Source organism: Diospyros lotus, chromosome 13 (genome assembly GCF_014633365.1).
Source record: "Diospyros lotus cultivar Yz01 chromosome 13, ASM1463336v1, whole genome shotgun sequence".
NCBI classification, from domain to species: Eukaryota; Viridiplantae; Streptophyta; class Magnoliopsida; order Ericales; family Ebenaceae; genus Diospyros; species Diospyros lotus.
The window spans coordinates 6072025-6088517 of NC_068350.1; the positions used below are offsets into that span (position 1 = coordinate 6072025).

General features: G+C 35.2%; 3 protein-coding genes across 5 annotated transcripts in view; 2 read left to right on the top strand and 1 right to left on the bottom strand.

The window, feature by feature from the left end:
• Positions 1-1837, top strand: part of LOC127787877 (uncharacterized) — a 42052-nt gene extending 40215 nt beyond the window's left edge. For 2 of the 3 annotated variants that reach the window (XM_052315940.1, XM_052315941.1), the window contains 3 exons: positions 1037-1094; positions 1186-1238; positions 1333-1783. In XM_052315940.1, the coding sequence (XP_052171900.1) occupies positions 1037-1094; positions 1186-1238; positions 1333-1410 (189 nt within the window). In that variant the 3' untranslated portion in view covers positions 1411-1783. Of the gene's footprint in view, positions 1-1036; positions 1095-1185; positions 1239-1332 lie in introns of all 3 variants that reach the window. The other variant, XM_052315942.1, reaches the window with a different exon arrangement.
• Positions 1838-3435: 1598 nt separating this feature from the next.
• LOC127787879 (thioredoxin-like 3-3) lies at positions 3436-7268 on the top strand. Its single transcript, XM_052315945.1, has 3 exons — positions 3436-3743; positions 4143-4168; positions 6846-7268. Exons 1-3 carry the CDS (start codon positions 3576-3578, stop codon positions 7063-7065), a joined length of 414 nt encoding a protein of 137 aa, XP_052171905.1. The 5' UTR covers positions 3436-3575; the 3' UTR covers positions 7066-7268.
• A 75-nt stretch (positions 7269-7343) lies between these two features.
• LOC127787878 (S-adenosylmethionine synthase 3) lies at positions 7344-9859 on the bottom strand. Its single transcript, XM_052315943.1, has 2 exons — positions 9735-9859; positions 7344-8524 (listed from the first exon to the last, which is right to left on the bottom strand). The coding sequence occupies exon 2, from the start codon at positions 8514-8516 to the stop codon at positions 7344-7346; it is 1173 nt and encodes a 390-aa protein (XP_052171903.1). The 5' UTR covers positions 8517-8524; positions 9735-9859.
• Between the last annotated feature and the right edge of the window lie 6634 nt (positions 9860-16493).

Sequence of the window (16493 nt, forward strand, 5' to 3'; positions counted from 1 at the left end):
TTTGACATATAGGGGCATGTTATGCCCCACCCCAAGTACGTAGTAAAAAGTTGAGTTTAGGTGAATGCTATGGTGTTTCCTTCTAAAATGGATGGATTTACCGGGTGTATATACATATATACGTGCTGCTCTAAATGCTCTGTGGTTGCCCCTGTTTTGAGAAGCTATTGGCCCATTAACTACTGTGGATTCAGAAGTCAACCCTTGACTTCTGAGCCTGGCTGGAGAAAATGAATCAATGTAGCCAAGCCCCAGTAACTGGGTAAAGGGCTTGTTGAGTTGAGATGAAAAAATAGTCATCTTGCTTAAGGAGGAGTCCCCGTCGTATGAGGCTCTCCATTTTGCAATGGTTGGGGTAGGGTCACCAACCCCCTCCCAGGCCCCAAAACACCAAAAAAAAAAAAAAAAAACCCTCTCCCTTTTATTTTCTGTTGGCATGTAGCAATGGATTTCATTTTGCTTTAGTTTGCTTGTTACATGGGTTCAGTTTTTTTTTTGGCCAAGGGGTACCTGCTACTAGTACTCGGTAGAATTCTTATCAATGAGGAAAGAGCATTCAACATGTCAAGGCTGGATATTTCATACAAGTTAGCTGCTTCTGTAGAGAGTAGGGGCCTGTTAGTTGTAGAGAACATTTTCTAATTTTTCAGCTGTAATTTTAAATCTAAACAGGCCCTAACATTTTATGTTTCAAAAACCAATGGCATTCATTTCCAGAAAAGTTAGAGAACATCTTTTTGATGTTTTCCAATTCATAGTATAAAGTTAAAAAATTAGAAAATTGAGTTTTCAGTTAGGTAGTAGAACTAGAACCCACATAGTGGGATTAAGGCTTGGCATTGTTATTGTTGTTTTTAAGTTAGATAGATATAGCAGTAAATGTAATGAATGGAAATGGTCAAATATTGCATCTTTTTGATAGTCTTTTAATTTGTTGCTGTGTTGATTATTTGAAGGAATGATTAATCTAGTAATCGTGCAATATGTTGTATTTGTGGTATCTTTCTATTCATTAATTTTGTTTCACATTATGCAGGTAGAAACTGCTCAACCCATATCGAAACTTCATCTCGAATTCCCAGATATCCATATGCGTAAATACTTTAGACTTAGCTGGTGATTTGTGAATGACCATACCATTTTTCTCCCCCTCAATAATTGTTGTAATTTTTTTGAAACGTGTAGGATGTCATCGCGAATCTAGAAATGGTCCCCTTTTCATTTGTTTTGAAGGAAAGGTATGAGAACAATTACCTGATTAGTTCGAATGCTACTGAAACCTCAGGTATGAACTGTGTGAAATGATAAAAACCCTTCGACAATTGGCTGCAGGATCAAGCAAGATTAGAAGCAGCAGCAGCAGCACTATGCAAGAAATTTTCTCCTGGGGCATTCCAGGAAACTGAATGACTTTGATGAGCGGCTTCTGTGAAGCGTAGCCTGCTCTGACATTCAACGGGGTTTCCCGCTGGGCGCATGACTCCGGTTGTATTGTAGAAGCTGCCTAGCTATCCTGGGTTTCGGATTCAGGGAGAACAGAGCTGGAAACTGCAACCTGAAAGCATAACAGAAAAGGGCTTAAGAAAATTACTATAGCTAAATTTGTAACCATCTCATTACTTTTGGAAGCACCATTTTTAGCATTCTTGTTAAGCTGGACGAGCAAGCTCACCAACAATGTAAGTTGTTCTTGGAGAACGAAACTCCCATCAGTTCCTTTGGCACTCACGCAGCCACATTCTTCTTCCCATGGCAGGGACTGTTTTATACTTGTACTTGATGATGTGATAGCTCTGATTTTATACCCTCTTTATAGTGGATTAACGTGGCAACATAATGTTTGTTTGATGCGGACAAAATCAGAGAAGGGGCGTGGATCCGAGAGTGAGCCCCATTTCCCTGCATGTCCGACACGAGTAGATCATTGCCCCCTCTTTATATATTCATTTCAAAAACACAAGTCTATCACATCTCATATTGATAGGACCAATCACACCTAAAAACAATTGTTTTCACAATGAGTTTGAGAAAAATATACTATAAGAGTGATCAAAGTTTGTCTTTTGTTATATGGATAAAGGTAGACATATTTTCATGTAAGGCATAAGGTAATTTTGTTTTCATGTTAGGTAGTTTTGTTGTCTCATTTTTGCTATCTTTATCATTCTCCACATTATATTATTGAAGTTTATTAAAATGACAAAATTGAGACAAATTTAGACTAAGGTAGCAACTTTGGTTAAATTCATTAAGGATTTAAGTTGCATTAAAACGGAAATGAAAAATATTTTTAATATAAAATAAAAATTAAGAAATGGTATTTTTTTTAAAAGTAAAAAAATGAAAATACGAGGTAAAGTTTAAATTAAAAAAATATGAGTTTTTTTATAAATATAATTTTTAATATAAAAAATTATAAAAAATAATTATTTAGGAGATTTTTAGAAAAAATATAGTATATTAAAATTAATGTACAATTTTATTTTGGTAATATATGTACAATTAATGTTCTGAGAAATATTCTTTAATTTTTGTATAATATTTTGTGTATAATTATTATATATATTATATTATGAGGATTAATTAATTAATTGTAAAGAAATTTTGAAAATTTTCAATCAAATTAAAAGGAAGAAAACATAATAGAGGAGATGGGTTGTTCCAGGTAGATTATGGCGCAGTTTGGATAAACGGGAATTGTTTGCCCTTGGGTGTCAAGATTTACATGTAAATATATATTATATATTTTATATTAAAAAAAAAAAAAAAAGCAGTAGCTTCAACGCCCTTAATCTCCTTTCTGGACTTCTTTGATTTTGCGTCTTCTTCCATTTTTCTCCATCTATTTAACAAACAAATTAATTTGTCTCTCTTTCTCGATCTCCCATTTACACATATAACAGTAAGAAACAACGGTAACCGAAAATAAAAGAATAACAAGAAAGTGACAAATTCTAATACATGACAAAAAATTTCGAGATTCGAAAATATAAAGAACTGAAAGAAAAAGACTACTGAACACTGAAACTTATCAATGATCGAAAATGTGTTTTTGACTATTTTTTATCATTTGTGAAATGCCTCCAAAATATTTTACAAATTACAAAAATGTCCAAAAAAAATTTCAGGCCATTTTTACCGTTTTCGTGCTTCAAAATCGAGGACAATAATTTACAAATTGTGTGAGAATTAAATACAATAAATTATATATCATCAATTGAAGAAAAAATATTTAATACAACTTTGATATCTCCTCATTGTACTGATATAACATCACAAGTAATCATGAATTAGCATGTACACACATTTTGAATACGTGGTGTTTGGTATATTTTTACGAATTTAAAAGTAAAAATAAAACTTATCCTCGTCTACTGTAATGCATTAAAATCTTGTATAGAAAATTCTATATGTACCGTAGAACTTCACCCCGAACTCGAAGCCTCTTAGAGGTTAGAACCGCGGGCCTGGGTCCATTCAATCGCTAAACAGAGCAGCGAACGAGCAATTCTATAGGGTCTTCTGGTTCGGAAGGAGAAACAAGTCACGATAGAGAGAGAATCCAGCAGCAAGAAATGGAAGGTGGGGTCGCTTTGGGAGAGAAAGAAGGCAACAAGGCGAAGAAAGGTCTGGAGGGCACTGGTCTGAATCTGCCGCTCAATCGCCACTCTAACCTCATCAGCGCCACCAGTGATGACAACCTCAAGAGCATCTTTCACCACATCCGAACTTCTAAAACCCCAGTAAGCATTCAAATCCACTCATCAATTAAACTCTTCTTCAGTTCCGACTAGCTCTGCAGATCATTTTGGTTTTCTGTATATTTCTTGCTTTTGATTACTTTGCCTGGGCTAGTCACATGGGTTTCTGGGTTCTTCCTTTTCTTTTGAGCTTAAAAGAAAAAAGAAATCCGTTTTCGAGCTGGCTTTTGGACCATGGACTGGTGGCTTTGTTGATTATTTGGCTATTAGGTATTTTGTAATGATTCTCCTCAAGGAAATATGAATTGGGTTTTGTTCTGTTGCCGGTTTTTATTTCACTTGAGCAATTTTCTGTTGTCTGGGTACAACTTTTACGAGCTATTTATGTATAATTGAGTTGGACTAAAACTGATTAATGGTTATGAAAAATTATTTTTGCAGGCAGTAATCAATTACGGTGCATCTTGGTACGTGAACTTCCTCCTCCATCTAGATGTGTGTGAAAAGGAAAAGGGATTATTACATAAACATACCTAAGGTTTGCCATAATGTTTACTTTCCGTTAAACTTACTGTCAGTTTACACAAACTTACTCGGACCGTGTTTAACTTAAGAAAAGTAAATGCATATCCTCATTCTTTCTCACTATGAAAACCTTACTAGCAGCTTTAAAATGACATTTAAGACTTGTATGCTATTTTTATGGAATCTTTTTGTCACAGATTTTCCCAAAGCCTCCAAGACTCTTTTGTAGTTTATGAATAGAAATGAGTGGAAATCTAGAATTTATGTAACTGACCCCACATGGTGGGATAAAGTCTTGATATGTTGTTGTTGTAGTAGTAGTAGTAGTAGTAGTAATTGACTTTTTGATACCTAAAATCCTTCAAATGATTTTTTCATTTTGGACTTGCAACTATGCCAACACTTTTCTCCACTTGAGAATTGCGTCGACAATTTTTGTGGAATTTTCCTCTATGAACCTTAGGTAGATTTTTGTTAGGGTAGAAAAGGTCCAAGTAAGTTTCTGTAAAACTATAGTAAGTTTAGTGGTAACTGAATATTATAGTAAATCTTAGGTAGCGTTTTGTAACTATCCCAAAAGTAAACTCTTAATTTAGTATTGAGAAGTTAAATTTCCTCTTTCTGATATCTTTCAGAGACTGTTTCACTGGATTAATCATTTCTTATTTATTGTTAGTCATTTGATAATTTATAAATTAGGACCAGGTTAGAGTTACAAGCTTTTGTGTAATATGCAAGATTTACACAACACTCTTCCTATTACCAAGGAGAAGAGCACCTTTTGGAGAAGAATGCGTTATTAATTTACTCTTTTCAAGATATAGTTTAGTTCAAAACCAAATCTGCTTGATTTATTGTGGTACATGCATCTTTGTAGCTTGACCATTTTCCTTTCTTTTTGATGGTTGTTGTTTGGAGGCATGGCTGTGTTCAATGTTAACTTGGATGATCATTTCTCCAAAAAAAACTATCTTCCCTGTGATGTAGAAGATTAGGGAAGTAGGCCCCACTTGTTTCCTGGTTGGCTACATCCCAATTTGACATTAAATATTGGCTAATTTCAAGGTAACTGAAGGGCAAAACATCTAGTGAGTTAATTTTGCAACTTTTTTGGAATGGAGTTGGAGTTGTGGGTTTGAGACTTCGAGTTACATTTCATGAAGGATTTTCACTTTATGCTTGCTCAGCCAGGGTTTGGAAGACTGTTTCCGATCCCCACCAACTTCAATGAATATATATACACATGCACATATACACATTTTTTTTGTGGTTTAATCAAGTTCTCAATACACATACTGTAACAACTTTAATGTTATATTCTGGTTGCCTTGCAGCTTAGAGAGTTTTAAGAGATTATGAATGCTTGCCTGAGTTGACCATTCATATTTTATCCTTTCAATTGGTCAACAACTTGTACATTGTCAAAATTATATTTGAAATTTGAAAGCACCACATCTTCAGATTTTGTAACAGTGTGAAATTACTTTTTAATCTTGTGTTGGATGTTCTGATGAGAAGGTTTGGAAAAACCTTTTCCAATCAGCTACTGCTACAGGAGGTTAATGTTCACTCCTGTCTTGTACAGATGAATGGCATGTGCTTAAGACTCTGTAATGTTTTGGTTTTCAAGGTAGTGGGGATCCTATGATCCTGCCTTCTGATTTCCCTTTTATGCTGATTTTGCCCCACACAGGTTTAAGTCTCTAGTTACAATTAGATCCTTTCTCCCCATGACCACTATTAAAGAGAAGCTATCCCCCTCCCCCCTTCTGTTTTTTTTTTTCGTTTTAGCTGAATGGCTTTTGGTGTATGCTTTTCTCTGATTCTGATCTCAAAAGGCATACAGTCTATCTCTGGGTAGGCTGAGTTTGGCTCATCAGGTTTCTTTCTGCTTGAACAACATGCTGATCCAGGTGGTTAGAACATTCTGTCATTCTAGTTTTCTTTAAGACTTTTCAACTTGTAGAAAAGGAACATCTAACCTTGTCTAGTGTTAAAAATGATCTTAAGTTTTGATGCCTCTATGCTTCATGAATGCATAGTGATGATGCCGTGTTTGGATGTCAACTCACCTGCCTGCTTTGTAGGCTTATCAGGAGACAAGAGAAACGAGTGTATAGTCTGTGCAGTCACAAAGAGGGCCTTGGGTAGACTAGTTTTAGGCTCACAACTAGTAAAACTTGAAAAGGAAAAAAAGAAAAAAAGGTCAATCAGAGGCCTAGTCAGAAAGGACTGGGCCCTGGGTGACACTGCCCTTCAGCCTGGGCCTTGATGGCAGGACCCTGGCTGGGTTGGTCCAGTTTGGGTTGATGATCTGGGTGATGCCAAATTTGTGGCACTACTTATTACTTATGAGACCTTTCCATACATCATGCTTTCATAAAATGGATTCTCTCTGTATGGGCCCAAACTATTTCTTGTGTATTTTTCAACTTGATCTTGCATTCCAGTTGGTTCTACTATTGATTGTGGGAAGCTAATCATTCTGAGCGTTGAAAAACTTTTGGTGCTTATAGAAACACAATCAATGTGCATAATCTAGGACACTAACAGATGGCAACATTGCTTTAGTGTCTCATTTAATGTGTTAATCATAAACTGGGTGATATATGGTTGCAGGTGCCGTGTTTGTAGTCAGATCCTCCCTGCATTTTGCCAGCTGAGTAACAAGTTTCCAAAGCTTTCATTCATATATGCTGACATAGATGAATGCCCAGAAACAACTCAACATATTCGTTACACCCCAACTTTTCATTTCTACAGAGATGGTGAAAGGGTTGATGAGATGTTCGGCGCTGGAGAAGAGCGTTTACATGATCGCCTGTGGCTGCATTCCTGAAAGCATAGTTTGAGCTCATGCTTCATGAACAAATTTCTGCTATTTATTGTTTACTGTAGAGATCTGTCATGACTGCTAGATTATGGCCATTGTATACCAGCCTAGCAGTAGTTTACAATATCTATTATACTACTACCCGCACCAACGTGGGGCTTTTGGAATAGTAAATTTCAGCTTCGGATTTATGTAATGGACTTTCTTTATTTTTCTGCAACCAGAATGATAGCAAGAGGAAGTCCATTCAAAGGAAAAAGATTGCTGCTAGCTAATATGTTGACTCAAGCTTTGACCTTGAGGATCTTGACCGTCTCCCAAGTGAAATCTGGGTCGTCACGGCCAAAATGTCCATAAGCTGCAGTCTTCTGGAACCTGAAGTTACCTCCTCTCTTGAGGTCAAGATTAATTGAAATCATTCCTGGCCTGAAGTCGAAGTTTTCCTTGATCAGAGTTAGTATTTCTTTGTCAGGGATCGTCCCTGTCTTGTAAGTGTCAACAAACACAGACAATGGTTCGGGCACACCAATAGCATAAGAAACCTGGACAATACAGCGGCGGGCAAGTCCTGAAGCCACCACACTCTTGGCTGCCTGCCTAACAATGTATGCACCACTCCTGTCCACCTTAGTAGGATCCTTCCCGGAGAAAGCCCCTCCACCATGAGCACCCCACCCTCCATAGGTGTCAATGATAATCTTTCGACCAGTTAGTCCTGCATCTCCGTGTGGTCCACCAATGACAAATCGGCCTGAGGGGTTGAGGTGGAAAATGGTCTTATCATCCAGGTATTTGGCAGGGATGACAGGTTTGATTACATGTTCTTTCAAATCTTTGGCAATCTGCACGTTTGTAACAGTCTCATCATGTTGGGTTGAGATTAGAACGGTATGAACCCTAGTGGGTACCATAGCTCCACCATCATTCTGATACTCAACAGTCACCTGGGTCTTTCCGTCGGGCCTTAACCAGGGGCAAGTCTTATTCTTCCTCACCTCAGTGAGCTTGGCACCAAGCTTGGTTGCAAGGACATGCGTTAAAGGCATAAGTTCAGGGGTTTCATCGGTGGCATAGCCAAACATGTGGCCTTGGTCACCAGCACCAATTTCCTCAGGCTTCTTGGTTAGGTGACCATGAACTCCCTGGGCAATGTCAGGGCTCTGTTGCTCGATGTTGACAAGAACCTTACAGTGATCAGCATCAAGGCCAACATCAGCCGATGTGAAGCCAATGCCTCTGCAAGTATCTCGTACTATCTTCTCATAATCTACTTTTGCCTTTGTTGTGATCTCACCAAACACCATGACCATGTTTGTTTTTGTGCAGGTTTCACAGGCAACTTTGCTTTCTGGATCTTGTTCCAGGCAAGCATCGAGGATTGCATCTGAAACTTGGTCGCATAGCTTGTCAGGGTGGCCTTCATTTACGGACTCCGATGTGAAGAGGAAGGTATCCATATCTAAAACTGATGCAGATAATCAATTGATGTGTTAGCTCGTTTTTGCTGTTAGACATGGATCCCTTAATACCGAGTAACGGCTTCCATATCATATGCATAAATCACCGATATAGAGAACACAAATGGATAAGAGAAAATGGATAAAGTTTTACGAGTTCACTAGTTGAAAAAACCACTGGCCGTCGGCCAATATTTTTCTCTTCATGTGCTGCTTCTAATTCAAAGGCTGCTATAAAAATGTTAACATGCAGGGAAAGCTTTATTTGATTGCTAAAAACACAATGCAGGGAAAGTGATCCTATAAATATTTAAAGTTAAGAAAAAAAAATATTTCGTACATGCTTTTATTTTTTTGCTTGAAAAAAAAAAAAGTTATATAAGTAAAACTTCAATTTCACTGTGACAAATAAGTCTAGCATAAATTTCTTGATCCATTTCTGTCCCTTTCTCTCCGTCGAATCTTTGTTCCAGAATCAAATTTCTATTAACTGATGAACTTGCTAGAAGTCCGTTAAGGAAGTTACTCATCTGCTTTGCTATATGACCTAACCATAACAGTGAAAGAATTTCTGAAGAAGTTTGATTAGCGAAAACATCAAGGCGAGATCAACATTTTTCTGACAACGAAAGTCAGTTCCGTGAAGGGGAAATGATCCTTATTTTTGTTTTTCATTCGCTTACATCGTACCAAACGAAAAGAAACGGTGTGAAATAATCAAGAAGAAAATCATTCTACTTATCATAATACCGTTTTCTTGTTCGCTTGAAAAAATGAATTTAGAAATTTCATTTCCGACTTCTTTCACCTCCTGTCGAGAAATTCCAGACCTAAGCGAAGCCAGAAAGCTATTTTTTTTTTTTTTTTCTCGTTGTCCCGTCCTTTCCTTTTCAAGAACATTGCTATGAATCCAACTGGATCTCAGTGTTTACACAGTACAATCTCATCAATCATTGTTTTCCATTCTTTACACCAATAAAATCAAGCAAAATGGCAAGCGATCGACTTATCTCCGGACAAAATCAATCAACAAACAGGTACATGCAAATTCATCGGTATATGCTCGTCAAACATATCTCAAGAAAAGAAATAAAAACAGGCAATGATGGATTTACTTGTGATCAGACGAAGCAGAGACTCTAAATAAACATCACAAATCAGTCTTCTAAAAGCATTAATTAATGAACAGTAGAAATGAATGTACAATCAACAATGAACCTGTGTGAAAGCCCTGTCACGAATCTAGAGAGAGAGAGAGAGAGCCGTCAGGGCGCAAGCGCGAGAGAGAAAATGAACGGAGCCAGTGCGCGGGTGGCCGATTTACTTATATAGGTTGAGGCGAGTGGCCCATACCATCTCTTCATTCTTTATCTTATGACCCGCTCCTCTGTCTCCGTTGAGGGCAACTTCCTATTTTTCAGCTCTAATAAAACGCCCTCATTTTTCAAAATTAAATTTTTTTCCCAAGAGGATCCCAACAGAGTATAATCGCTTTGGGTAGCCAATAATAAGTTTTAATTTGTGGAATTAAATGTCATAAGTTTTAAATAAACACAAAAAAATTCTTCAATATGGCAAAATACAATGACTAAAGCTCTAATAGGATTTTGGCTCAAATTGAATTAGAATTGGGCAATGCTTGCTCACATGTAAGGAGAAGAGGTTAATTGTTATTAATAAAACTAATTAATGGCCTGATTAGAAGACGAGTATAATATCACATGTCTTTATCATCATACAAAAAAAAGAAAAGTTATATCGTGGAATTGCTTATTCTTTGTCACAATAAGAAAACCCTATTCATATTGTTGGACCCATCCCTTCTTAGATTCTGATCCGAACAACCTGACTCCAACAACACCCTGTAAGCCCAATAACTCTAAAATCAATTGATTTTTACCAATTTATTTACAGAAAAAAAAAATGACCAATATTAATTTTAATCTAAATATTGAAAGTCACAATTTTTATTTTTAAAATCATTTTTTTCTTTTAATAGGTGGATAAGTTTAACTAATCTTTGTGAAAAGATCCCTCCCACACGCCCCCTCCCCCCTCTCAAAAAAAAAAAGAAAAGAAAAGGAAAAAAAAGAGAGAACAAATAGTGAAGATCTGTACTATCCGCTACATTTATTTTCTTAATATCCCTATTATTTGCAATGTGTAACTCTTTGCTTCAATTCTTAGTCTCTACCCTTTTCGCTAGTAAATCTCACGTCTTCATCCAGTTATAACTTTTTTTGCCTCTTACGGCTATCTCTAACAAGTTTTCCTATCATATTTTTTATTATAATATAAATAATTTATTCTTTATTTTAATTTTATCTTTAAAATTATGCGTACTCCAACCACATTCTTTATTCTCATCTCTATTTCACTCTCTATTTTATTTATTTATTTTAATTAACTTCAATTCTATTTATTTTACCTTATTTATAATTTTTATACATACACAAAATCAATAATCAAATACACAAATTGATAACCAAATACATGCAAAAATAAAATTAATAATTAAATATACAGATACACAAAATCAATAATTAAAAATACAAAACAATAACCAAATATATAATATTAATCATCCAATATAAAAATAAAAAAAAATCTCAAAATCTCACAATCCTACTTTCTAGAAATCTCGGTCTCTACTCACCCCTTTGAAAATCTCAGTCTTTTCTTCATCTGCATCGCTCTCTTCCTTGTCATCCAACTCCAGCCTCTCATTCCCTTTAGCATCCATTTTATCCAAGTACTTTATGCTTAATCTATTTCTTAATGAAGAAGACACCAGCATCATTCTGCTCACAACTACTGTTACTACTCATCACCACCATCACTAAATCTGGTGTTTGCAACTCTGTAATCAAATTTGCCTTTGCCTTCACCTAGAACGATTCTTTCTCTTCCAGCATTAATGGCAATTGGGGGGTAGGGAAGAAAAGGCAAGAAGATTTCAATCATTAGCTTTTCAAGGTTGCCAAAAATTTGACAAAGAGAAATGGGTATAGCAAGTACTATTGAAACTCAATTTCTAGAGATGGCTCGCTATAGTTAACTTTGGCGAGCTAGATTTATCACTATTTGTGGATTCATCGCTTTTAACCTAAGTTATCTATAACAAGCCATAAAATACTCTATGTCAAAACTCTATTTGTATGCATTTTAATGATGAGATTTATACATTTTAACCAACTTTTATGTATTTTTAGATAGCTCCTAGTTATGAAATTTGAACATTTAAATAGCTATTCATGCTTGTTTTTATTTTAATACTTTTTTAATGTTAATAATTGGAAGTAATATATTCATATAAAATGAATAATGACATCATTAATTTATATATATATATACAAGTAAAATATCAATTATATATATATTTTTCGTACCTCTTGAAGTTGGCATTTTCAATTGTAGGGAAAGGAAAAAGAAAAACTAGTAAATATTTGGCTACAATATCACTAAGGGCGTGTTGGATAACATATATTTTTCATAAAAAAAATATCTAATTATGTGTAATTATTATATATATTTTATATAAAAATAATTAAATAAAATTATCCAACATATATTTTTCATAAAAAAATATCTAATTATGTGTAATTATTATATATATTTTATATAAAAATAATTAAATAATTTTAATTTTTTTATAAAAAATATGTCTATGATACAAGTATTTAAAATTTTTTTTTATGAAATTAATTTTTCAGTGGGATAATTTTTTATTTTTGGGTAATAGCAAAAGGTTACAGATTCATGCAGCTTCAAGGAAGCATATCAATGCGTCTCCTCATTTTGTGAGCTTCCAGACTGCCATAAATATTGATCCATTCTCGCTGATAGATTTGAGCACCATTTGGCTTCTGCAGATAAGAGTTGTAAGCGCAACGAGCGCGCTTGCAGATAGTGAGATTTGGCTTAATAATATATAATTAAGGAGTATTAAGAGTGCTTAAGCTTGATTTTGTTTATTCTTTTGTTTGGCCATTCTCTTGTTTTTAGTGATTAATGAGTTCCAAAATGCGTTCAAGTTTGATTTTCTTGAGAAAATGAGATTTTCAACACTAATTCCTTCTCCAGACATGCATCGTTTTGTCCTTAAAATGACTAATGTGGAGAATGAAAGTGCATCACCTGCACCCAACACGCAAAAATCCCATTGAAACAGGCAAAAAAGAAAAAACGAGAAAAACATATATAATTCAGCATTGGAAGGAGCTATATAGCATTTGTTCAATACGAAGGAACAAAATGAGGGAGGAGCATGGCATGGCCCCCCACCGCCCGTGTTGTGTTGGGCAAACCAATAAAGAAGAGAACAAATCTGTATAATTCAGATGAGAGTAAGGGTGGTGGATGGAAGAGGCATGAGTCAGTCAGTCCTTCTTAGCTAGTACAATTACAATGTTGCAGGTGTACTAGATTGCCCCCTCCTACTCCACTAAACAAACACTTCCCAGATATCTGTCTTCTTTTGCACCTTTCTGGCATAGCACCAATCTGTTCAAAATGCAGCTTTTTCAAAGCCCCCTTCCCTGCCTTCAGCTTCATTTTAGTCTTTTATCTCCCCCTTTCACTACTTTTTTTTCATCATCTATTCTTTACTTTCTTTTGCTTTCCATTTCTATAATTTTCCAATTCAATTTCATTTTTCCCATCTGACCTTTTGCTTTTGGCTCCTTCTGTCTCTTTATATGCTCCTTTATATGCGCCCTAGCACCTGCAACTTAGTGGCGGAGTGAGAAATTTTTACTTGAGTAGTAAAAAAATAAATAATAAAAGAAATTAAAATAACATAATACTAAAATAAATATATTAATAAATTATTATAATTTTTTTTGATGCATTTTTATATTTTGATAGAATTACATAATGACATCATTATTAATTTTATTAAATATATTATTTTCAATATACACAATCAAATTATCATTCAACCATTAATTTCTAATTCGATTGTATAGTCGGCTCTTGACAAATTTTATGGAAGAAAATATTCTTTATTATAGTAGTAGCAAAAAAAAAAAAAAATTAATACTAGTTAAAAATAAAAAATAATTAATTCTAACATGCAATTCCAATCAAATATTACAATTTCAATAAACGATCTCAAAATAATTGTCTCGGCATTCGATGGAGAAGTAAGTGGAGGAACGATTGAATGAGGATGAAAGGTAGCAAGCTACTATCATCTGTCTGTCTATGAGAGTACTAACAAAATCTTTGTGAATATATATTAAAAAGAACAAACAAATCTAAGATCTTTCAAGAATGGCTCAAAATGCAATCTCAAAATCTTTAAAAAATCATTCAAATTACAATTCTAAAATTCTAAAAAATACCCCAAAAACTCAGGCCTGCATACTTCAAAAAGAACCCCAAAAAACTTGTCCATAAACCCTTCAAAATGGCTCCCAAAATTCAGTCCCTAAACCCTTAAAAAAAAGTCCCAAAATTCTTCAAAAAAAAAAAGCCCTAACCTTAAACCCCAAAATCCTTTAAAAAAAGTTCTAAATTCAGTCATAAAACTCTTCAAAACATCCAAAAAAAAAAAAAAAGATGTTGAAGAAGGAGAAAGCACTACCATTGGCTAGTGTTCGACAACAGTAAAATATAATAATAAGAGATCAAATAAGTGAAAAAGGTAGAGATTGAAATTTTTTAAATATCATATTAAATACGTTGTGTGACTTTTGTCTATGATTTCTTATTTCTTTAATAATTAATTTTTAATTAATTAAAAAAATAAAAATTCAGAGTGAGCAAGGCCCACCTTTGACCATTCGTGCATCCGCCACTGCCTGCAACATGCATTTTCCTCCTTCTTCTTCTTCCTCCTCTCCTTCATATATTGTAATTGACAATTAAATTATCTAATATAATATATCAGTAATCTGTATTGGATTAGTTCCTAGTTTCTTACAAAATAGATGGCAGAATCACAGAAAAATAAGAAAAGAAAACAGGTTTTAGAGCAGCCATCAGTGATGAGTGTATTACTGGTTTTAGGTTGAGAGTGAGGACCTATTTTTTTATATCTTATTATTCACATAATAAATATATATTTCAACATATCTTGTACAAGTGTTACAACATTTATTTTTAATAAATAACATTAGGGCGATAATAAACAAGTGGTCCAGGAGGGCTGTAAGTCTTAGGGCACGCATGCAATAGCAATTAGAGGCTCAATTGTCGTACGTTCATACACGCAAGAGGATTGACTTTGTGAAAAACAAAGCACTGCCTCTGCAACCTAAAATATTTGTCAATAGTCAAATTTTAATAGCACAGTGAGGCTAAATAGTCCAAGCCGGTGTGCCAATACGAAATTCAGAGCTGAATTGCCATTAATTTGTCAGAAGTAGTTGATGAACTGCCTCTTCTCCATTGACCCATTTGGCATTTGCCCCCTTCACATCTGTATAAAAAGAGTGGTGGCCCGATGCCCACTCCAGATCTCACGTGCTTACATTGAGGGCTTCCTCTATAAGATAAAAAATAAAAATTACGTACAGATATAGAGAACATCGTCCATGGGCACGCAGCAGACCCAACCCAATCCGACTTAGCACAAAATTGTCTTGTCTCTCCTACTCGGGTACTACACCTGATATTTCAAACAATTAATGTTTCTTTAGCCTTCCTTGCCCATAAAACCTGTGCCTCTTCTCCAGAATTGCACCACTGAAGCAGATCTTCCATTAAAAACTGACCTGCAACTCCACATTTGGGCATTAAAGTCCTTGTTTTGGGACCATATATATATATATATATATATATATATGTTAAGCAACACATTTAACCCATAATGGGCTAGGGCTTAGTTGGCCCAATTTTCCTGACAAGAATATATGTTGTTTTTTTGTAAACTCATCAATTACCTAAGAGGGGATGTCACAAGCAGGTGGGAGCCAAATGATAGGCATGTGAAATAGGCATCACCAGAGTGTTCCCTTGGTGAAGCACAGCTAGCTCAGCGCCAATGCCCCACTTTGTCCCAAAGCATCGCCCTCTTCCCCCCTTGTCCGTACACAAATCAAAGCTTGGGGGACATGCGTGACTCTTTAACAAAAAGAAAGTCACCATAATTTTGATTCTTGAATATCAATTTTACTCTTAGATTTCTGTGTGCTTAATTATTTGATATACGGCAACTTAGTAATTAGTTATTGAGTATATATGCCAAGAGTAGTAATTACGAATTCTCATCGATTTTAAAAAATAATGAATGAGCCTACACTCTCATTTGTTTGCATACTCTCTGTTATGCCCTACCGATGTCCACAAAAATTTCCATTTTCTCATAAGTCTATTTGTTTTACAAAAAATCTTTTACCCATACAAAAAAGAAAAGGTAAATAAAGAAGAGAAAAGGAAGAAGACAAAAAGGGGAGATGGACCAGGGGCATGAGCATGCACATAAACACATGGAAGCCACAATGGAGAGCCACCGGCAGCGGCAGCAGCAGCAGCAGCGTGGAAGCACCAAACTAATAATCACAAATCATTCGCCATTATTCATTTCATTGTTAGGCCACCACCGCCTCCTCCTTTTTGTCATTTGCCAATTGCCACTGCTGGCTGCCGCAGTGCAGGTCAACTTCCATTATATTGATTGATGCCTTGCCCCCCCGCCCCTGCCCTGCTCCTTTGGATCACTCTAGGACACACTCATGACTCATCAACCTTGTTGATTACCCTAGTTGGGTTTTTACTAATTTCATTTTCCACCCAAACAATAATGAATTATGTTATTGTAATATAATGAGGATATCTCATATCATTTTATGATAAAACATATGAAACAAAATGAGTAGTTTTCCTATGTTTTTTTCCCACTTTTTTTAAGGTATGTTTCTATTTTTCAACACAGAACACATAATTGAACACTATTTTCAGTTTTTGTTTTTAGAATTTTAGAAAACCAACCCAGAAGAAAACAAGAAATCAACAATGAATCAAATGGGCCCC